Source organism: Zeus faber (assembly GCF_960531495.2).
Source record: "Zeus faber genome assembly, chromosome: 5".
Lineage (NCBI taxonomy): Eukaryota > Metazoa > Chordata > Actinopteri > Zeiformes > Zeidae > Zeus > Zeus faber.
In genome coordinates, this window is record NC_137192.1 from 32,102,953 (window position 1) to 32,111,427 (window position 8,475).

Consider the following 8,475-nt stretch of genomic DNA (forward strand, 5'->3'; position numbering starts at 1 on the left):
TTGTTGTGTTCTAATCCCATTGTCTGATTTGGACCCCCCCCCCCTCTAGCCCACCAACTTCACCAACCCGGTGTACGCCACCTTGTACATGGGCGCCCACAACAGCCGCAACTCCCTGGCCAGCACGGATGAGAAGAAGGAGCTGCTGTCCAGGGGAGACGAGGAGCCCCTGGTGGACCCCCTGGCGTAGACTGTCTCCCGGCCCCGGGGCCATTCCATTCCAAACACAGCTCCCTCTTTTTGCCTTTTAAAGAAAAGAAACAGGAAAAAAAAACAAAGAAAACTGAAAGCAAATAAGACAAAAAAAGTGTGAACACTGTAAAAAATGTACAAAAATGAAGGACTACTTTTGTATGTGATTGCAGTATTATATTTTGTTCTTTTGAGATTCCTCTGGTAAAAAATGAAATAACATTTTCTATGACAGATTTTTAATTTACACACATCCCTCCTCCCTTTACCTAAATAGCCACTACCTCTGTGCAAAATGAAATGGAAACACGCAAATTAGAAGAGTCGTCATCGGAGCAATTTTATTTTATTTTTTATTTTTGTAAGAATTGTATAGAAAAAAAAAGTCATCGATCCATTTCACCAACCAGTGCCAGTCTTTGTGTCGACGTCGAGTGAAGGAAGGTTCTCGCAACTCGGTACAGATGTTGTCTAAACGGCAGTTTGCCGGCGGGACCCCGGGAGATTGGCAGATTGGAGGATTTACGTAAACCGTTTGAACCGAGAGCACATAGATTCAAAAAAAGAAACATCCATACCAGACGGCAACTACAGTATTACCACACGATTTTCTCAGAGAACGAGAGAGAGAAAAAAAAAAAAAAAAAAAAAAAGATTGTTTTCTTCCTTGCACAGAATCCATATTTTGCGGTATAGCCTAGATATACTGTAAGATGCAATGCAGGTAAACGCTCAGAGCGTTCATCACATCCTGCGACATTGAGTCTCGCCCAAGTGGGAGGATGTCGACGGGTGACGAGCTTTGGGAGAAGGCGGAGGTGGACGATGGGTAGAACATTCCAGGTGGAGTGGTGGACAGAGGTGTAGAATGCAGGGGGAGGCTGGATGCTCGCTTCCATGGAGACCTGACAAATAAGGATGGCGGAGGTACTATTGAAGGAACCCCTTGCAGACTGTTCCAGGAGTCTTTCTGGAGAATAACAAACGGGAAAGGATCTAGAAGAGTTTTTTGTTTTCAAGGATTTCCGCTTGTTTGTTGTTTTTTCGTTGTTGTTGTTGTTGTCGTGGAGACTAGATGAAGTCCGTCCGGTCTTGTTTCTAACTAGGTATTTCAACCTTGAGCAAATCATGGCTGTGCTATAGCAGTTTTGTATCTTTATGCCTTTTTTTTTTTTTTTTTTTTTTATTTGGTTCTTTTTCTTTCTTTCTGTCCCCATGCGTTTCCCTGTTGTTTCTGGTTTTCTCCCCTTCACCCCGCCGCTGCTAACGCTGCCGTTCCGGTCGCTCTGACGTGTCTTTATGCTCAGCCTCTGTCCCAAAATGCTGCTTCAGTCAGGTGGTCAGCCATATCTTAATGCATGTGAAAAGTAACCACATCTTAAATGTAACTCAAATAACAAATCCTTATTTTGCAAAACTGTCGGTAAATGTTTGATTTTTATTTTTTTTTTCCTCATAATTTTTTTGCTGTCACTTACGTTTGTCTTAAATCGAGGAACGAGTACAATCACTTTACATAGAGGACATCTTTGTCAAAATCATACATCTATTTGTGGAATTGTTTTGAATTAGTCCTTGTTTTAATGAAAAATGTCACATAGCTTTTATAGTACACAATGCATGGAAGCTCAGACTTTCTTCTGGAAAGAGAATAATGTTTTAATTTTTGTTGGAGTACTTTGCAAACGAAATAACAGGTATTGTTATAAATAAAATTTTAAAAACCATACAGATAACAATTATCTCATGTCTTCATTTTCAGTATACAAATTTGTTGGTACCCTTTGGCAAAAAAACTCACAATTTTCTCTGAAACTCACAAAAGGAATTGGCATCCATCATTGTTTATTCCATATTTAATAGAAATCAGACTTGCTGCTTTTGATTCAACAGAATATTTTACATTAAACAAATTAAAATGGCATGGACAAAAATGATGGGACCCTTAACCTAATATTTTGTTGCACAACCTTTAGAGGCATCACTGCAAATCAAGTCATTTCTGTTGCTCTCAATGAGACTTCTGCACCTGTCAACAGGTAGTTTGGCCCAAGCTGTCTCAGATTTGAAGGGGGCCTTTGCCAGGCTGCATGTTTCAGCACAGCAGTTTCTTTGCTTTACTCTATGACAAACCAAATTGCTTTTAATTTCATCACTTCTCAGGAGGAATGAAGCATTGTTTCAATGAGCTGTAAGGGTTCCAACACATTTGTCCACGTCTGTATATTTGAATAAATGAAGAAAGGTAGCAAGGTAGGTAATTTTAATCACTTAACATTGATTTTGAACTACTGTCAAAAATGTACGCGCTCATTCCTCAAATTTTCTCAATTAAGATAACATAATTGAATTAAGATTACAAATAGGATAATATATAAGGTCGTCATTGTGAGTCAAATGCACCTGCACATAGTTGCAATCATCAACAGTGACCATAAGTTATGATTTTAGGAATCATTTTTCAGATAACATGCATGTCAATTAAATGCAAAATCTTCTCTCGCCAGAATCTTGAAAGAACTTCTCCCTTGTGTTTAACCAGATATGGCGCTGCGTCACAATGTGTTTTCAGGGTTTCACTCAATGCCTTTGGACTTCAGTTCCTCCCTCAGTCTGCGCAGGTAGTCGGGGTCGGGATATCCAAACCTGTGGGGCGTCGGTTCATCGGTTAATCAGGGTTTTCACTTTTGCGTTCAAGATACTCAGACGACCCACCGGCGCGCCTGACGCACCCTGCTGATCCTCCATGAGGGCTGGTCTTGTGGTGGATGTCGTTCCAGGTCACCTGATCCTCGCTGCCACTCGTCCTCGAGGTCCCCACTGTGAATATTAGCCTCTGATCAAACGCTGTCTTTAGCAGCTTCAGCAGCTTGTTGCCCTCATCGTTGTCTGGTAGATAAGCTGTTCTACTGGCTCCATAAAAGGACTTTCCGGGTTTGGGATGTTCCTTCTGAATAGGGATGTGGAAGGAGGAGGACAAAGTTAGTATCTGTAAAGCCTAAAGATGAACCTAAGAGACTCATACCTAAATGAGCCTATACAGAGATAGAGAGAAAGACTTCACCGTTTGTGTCCCACTCGGAATATTGTAGCTGATGACTATTCGACCGCAGTTTTCGAATCCTTGGAGGGACACTTTCCCTCTTGCCCATGACATTGTTCCTTTAGGCTGGTTTCCAATCAATTTTCCAAAAACCTCTTTGCACAAAGGACAGAAGGATCCACAGCTTTGCATGGATCTTCCCAGACATTTATTACAAAACTCATGGCCACATTTTAGCCTACGTTTATCAGTGAATTGGTCGAGACATATGGCACAATTGTCCTCTTCCTCATGGCCCCTGGCTCCTCTTCCTCCGTCAGTAGACCTGCTGAATGGTGAGTGGCCCATCCTCTGCTTGTCCTCCTCTTTGAGGACCAGGTTCCGCTCTATCTCATACGTGCGGTCCTTGTTAGGACTCAGCACGGAGCGGCTCATCCCCGATGTGGCAACCCTTTGGTGCAGGGACAACAGGGCCCGCAGGGCGTGCCTCTCCAGAGAAGCAGCCCCCCAGGTTGTAGCTTTAGCTCTGGCTAAGACTTTACCCAGTGAGGTGGAGTAATCAAATGACACGTCAAACTTTCTTGCAATGTCTGCGATTTGCGTGGCAGCGGCTGTAGTCATCGCCGCCCAGTTGCTCTTGTCAATTGCTAAGCCAGAGAGGACCACCGGGTCTCTGATTTCCCTGCGCGACGGATCCTGAAGTCCCCGCGAGGACGACCCACCGGGGGTCCGGTCATTTCCCGGGGCGCTCTGCGTGCTCCTCACGTACTTCTGGACATCGCTCAGACTCTGGCTCGGCCCACACACCGTGACTTCTCGGGAGGACGCCATCAGCAGTAGCCTGGCATGATCCTGCCGGACGACTCTCAGCGCCTTCTCCCAGTCTCCCCGATCGGGGCCCTCATGAGGGAGAGTGATGGAGTTGCACGAATACGACTGTGCTAGATCTGTGAATTCCTCCAGGGCCTTGGTCGGATCGCCGCCGCTGCCGCCGCCGCCGCCGGTCCGGCCCACAAACGATACCTTTACGCTGCAGACCATCTCAACTCCATTGTTTCTTTGGATGCGCTCCACTGAGTCTCTGTGGGCCTGGCTCACGTACCAGAAGTGAAACAGGGGCACTGTGCAGCTCACGTCCCGCTCTGCTGCTGCGGCAGCGGTGCCCTGGCCCTCCACCTGGGTCTGAATACAACATATTACCCATTGAATTCAACGAGACGACGACATGAATACACGTATTTTTTCATCTCAGCTGCTACACGGTACATACAAAATGTGGGGCCGATGGCGGTGAAGCCCTTGTCATTGGATCAGATGGAGGAATTGCCTTGACAATGAATCTTTTCTGGTCTTTCCAGGTCAGTTCTGTTTCTTCCACAAAAAGCTCGTCGTGGGCTAATCCATTAAGAAAAGGCATTTGAGTTTTTATTTGCTTAAAACCTAACAGGACATTTAACGGTCGTGCTCATTGTCAAAATTTGTCAAAATGTATATGAACGTACCCGAAGCGGGTTCAATCTTTATCAGAACAGTGCCACCGTTGGTGATTTTGACAACGCTGCAACTTGTATTTTTTTGTTTTTTGTTGAACCACGTCTGCAGAGCTCTTTCCAGCTCGATCTTCTGCTTGGAGGTTTGTTCAGGTTTGTCTCCCAGCCACTTCACGTACAGGGAGAGAGACGCTGTTTCCCTTTTCTCAGGGATCCGTGCCTGGAAAAGGTTTGAAACATAATAAATAACTCTTTATTTGTCAGATAAAGCCATACCATTTAAATATGAAATATATATATACATAAACATATATATATATATTTTTTTTACCACATTGGGAGATTCTTGAACAGTGCCCCTAGACTGAAGAGGTTTCTGTGTTTGCTTTTGTAAACCTGGAACAAATACTCTTCCAGAATCCACATCCATCTCTCTAGAGTCCTGAAAATAAATGAATTACACAATGCATGTTGTTGTCGAATCCATCTCCACCTCCATCACTTGTGTTTTTGGTGGCTTTGTATCTATACCATTTTAGAACTACACTAACATCGCTGGTATGGACATACATTGTACATATACTAGGCTGAAATGTTATAATTTATATCATAAGTCTATAATAATAATAATATAAAACTAAGCCATTACTAACACAATATTTTGGCAAACTAATTCAACGTAATTGATTTAAGTCCATTGGAGTCCTATATCAGTAAGAAATTATTTTAAATTATGTTGTGTCAAAAATGGATTGTGGATAGAGCCAAACCAATGTATTGCAGCAGGGAGTGGCAGGAAAAAAAATGCTTAAAATGAATGTAATAATACTGCATCACTAATAGTTTATATGAGCAAGGGTGGGCGCGGGGATTTGGGTGCCGACACTGCTAGGGCTGTTTTCATTTCATATTCTTATTGTAGGCTGTCAATATAACGTGCATAGGAAATCGGACAATAACAAGCTTTATAAAAAGCTCTCCCTGGATATTTCCAAAAATAATATATTTTCATACTTTTTTCAAAAGTGAATTTATATATCGACTAGGGCTCTCAAATGATTAAAATAATAAATCCTGATTAATCACATGATATGAGTGCAATTAATCACACTTTGACCCCCTTTTTGACCCTGAAATTTGACCCTAAATAAAGATTTTTTTTTTCCTATCCAAAAAGCACTGCTTTTGAGTTGTAGTCTTATTATGATTTGATTATTGACAACAGAAATACTAAATAATCTTTATGCAAACTGTATTTAATGCCGTTTTCACCATAAGCAAACAAACCATAAACTCTGCGCTGAGCCAAACAAGACAAGCAAGGCTGTTTCCATGGAATGCTATATTAAAACAGGGAAAACAACAATAATAATAATAATAATAATAATAATAATTAAAAAGAAAAAAAACATAATGAACAAAACAAATAATAACTTGACTGACAAGTTGACAACGGGGAACGCGCGGGCCCGGGGATAATACACAGCGGCCGGGTGACGTTGTGGTGTCGACACCGTCATGGCTGCTAAGACTAGATTAATTACTATTTTGATTTTTAATTGTTATTATTAATTATACAAGGATGGTTTCAGTTTCAATATTTAACTTACGACCTCCATTGGGACTTCGTCCGTTCCAGACATTTTGATGTTCTTCTTCCTTTAAGGAAACATCGACGTTTAGGACAGCTACAAGCAGACATAGCTATATATATATATCTAGATATATATTTAGATATATATATATATATATACACATACATACATACATATGTGGCTGTTATTTTATTTATGTATCCTCTATGATTGCGACATTCCAATGTGTTCACTTGTACAGTATTCCAAACTCACCTGTCCTAACGCCGAACCTTTAAACTCCTCCGTGACGTCCCCGCCCGGGTTTGCGTGGTGTTTTTAACGCTTCCTTTACGGTGCTCCCCTAAAACGAGCAAAGAAAAACAACGCAACGCAACGCGCGGCGGCACCAGCCCGTTCTCAAGCCACGACGCCTGGAACCTCTACACTCGGGGACTTGAGGGTCGAGTTTTTGCGGATTCGGGGTCTGTAAAAACCGAAGCGCCTGGAAACACGACACTTAACTTCGCTCGGTTTCTCTTCTCGGTAAATGAAAGTGAAAGTGAACGTTCCTTTCCTTCCCAGCTCAACCCCGAGGTCGCGGACTTCAACACGAACGGGGAGTTTGCTTATCTATTCGTTTCACAGTATTATTATTTTTTAATAAATACCCCTTAACGGCAATATAAATTAAATGGTTCGTTGATAACATTTCCATTTAAAATGATAAAAAAAGAATATTGATTCATTTTCACACATTTATTAATTAATATAATATTATTTATATTATATTAGGTAGGTATATATATATATATATATATATATATATATACATATATATACCTACCTGCCGTTAGAGCCGTACAAAGTGCAAACCTCACCTAAAATGTGAAGAAGGAAAAAGTGTTTAACAATTTAAAGACCCCCGCTTTCCTAGCGGTGTTATTGTTGCCTCGCTGTCGCAAACACAACTCGACCGCTTTACGTTTTCCTCAGAGCCACGTTCTGTGTCGGACACGCGGAGCTGTCAACCCTCCGCTTTATCTCGGGGTTTTCCTGCATTTTTTCCTTTCTTCGCCGCTGCCCTCTCGTTCTTCTTTTTTTCTTCTTTTAGTTCCCCCCGGAATTTTAAACAAACAAACAAACAAACAGGGCGGCGGCGGCGGGGGCTGCTAACATCCAGGTGCCCTGCGCTGAGCACACCCTGCTAGGTGTTTGGGCACTCAGCGCTCACGCCGGGTGGGGCGCCGCGGGGCGTGGGTGGGCATGGGAGTCCCGCCTGCTCACCTGTGGGGCGGGCGGTTCGGGCACACACACACACACACACCACCAGCACCTGCTTTGAACACACCCCAGCTTCCTCCTGGTTGCATCCCTCTCCTTTCCTCCCTCATTTACTGCCATGACTATGACAGGAAGAGGCCACGTGACCAGTTGTAGTTCCAGTTTTCCTGGACCTGATTAACTGTTTTTTCAATACATGTTGTCGTCCGATGTTTATGTTTTCTGTGTGAATGTTGTTTGTTTCTATGTTTATTTGTCTCACCTGTGGTGACTCTCCTCCTCTTGGAGTAGTGATCAGTTGTTTATAGATCCCAGACATGATAAATAGTTCTCCAAAGAGGGGGGTTGGTGGTGGTTGTGTGTAACAACAAGCTGTGCTCTTGTCGTCCTACAGCTCGGCCACAGGACAGAGTTATTGCAGCAGTTCTTGATGATTTAAGAATGAATAAAGTGTTGCATTGCAGGTTGAGGAGTTGAACTCCACTTGCAGACTAACTCTGTCCTGGATGCAATGGCACAAATACTCTTTGTTTCATGCCCAGCATGCTGACAGCACAGGTAAAAAAAAACGTTGGCTGTACCGTTGATCTCTGTGATCCGCTGTGCGTCCCCATTCCCTTTTAAACAAAACAAGAACAATAATACTAGTGTTTTTTAAAGAGCATTTTTTTTTATTTTAGATGTATTTATTCTAACAAAAAATAAATATAGTAAATAGATAGTAAATCGATCATTTCCCCGGGAAATCGTACCCGGTGACAGTCCAAATTGCAGTGAAATCAAGGCGTATAGGGAACAAACCTAAACCTGTCATAATTCTATAGCCATAACACTGTGCAATCAAGATTAACTTCATACTGATAAGTAAAAGTTAAAAAGTTGTCTATTGCCA

At 42.4% G+C, this 8,475-nt stretch overlaps 2 protein-coding genes across 3 annotated transcripts in view; one reads left to right on the top strand and one right to left on the bottom strand.

Annotated features, from left to right (window-relative positions):
* The window catches only part of LOC307231065 (low-density lipoprotein receptor-related protein 1-like), a 107,362-nt gene extending 105,443 nt beyond the window's left edge, over positions 1 to 1,919 (top strand). For both annotated transcript variants that reach the window (XM_080001614.1, XM_080001612.1), the window contains one exon: positions 50 to 1,919. In XM_080001614.1, the coding sequence (XP_079857740.1) occupies positions 50 to 190 (141 nt within the window). In that variant the 3' untranslated portion in view covers positions 191 to 1,919. The remainder of the gene's footprint in view (positions 1 to 49) is intronic.
* Positions 1,920 to 2,032: 113 nt separating this feature from the next.
* On the bottom strand, positions 2,033 to 6,738 carry LOC307231066 (uncharacterized protein). Its single transcript, XM_080001615.1, has 8 exons — positions 6,576 to 6,738; positions 6,336 to 6,384; positions 5,057 to 5,167; positions 4,738 to 4,945; positions 4,506 to 4,630; positions 3,257 to 4,417; positions 2,925 to 3,142; positions 2,033 to 2,838 (listed from the first exon to the last, which is right to left on the bottom strand). The coding sequence occupies exons 2-8, from the start codon at positions 6,366 to 6,368 to the stop codon at positions 2,769 to 2,771; spliced, it is 1,926 nt and encodes a 641-aa protein (XP_079857741.1). The 5' UTR covers positions 6,369 to 6,384; positions 6,576 to 6,738; the 3' UTR covers positions 2,033 to 2,768.
* Between the last annotated feature and the right edge of the window lie 1,737 nt (positions 6,739 to 8,475).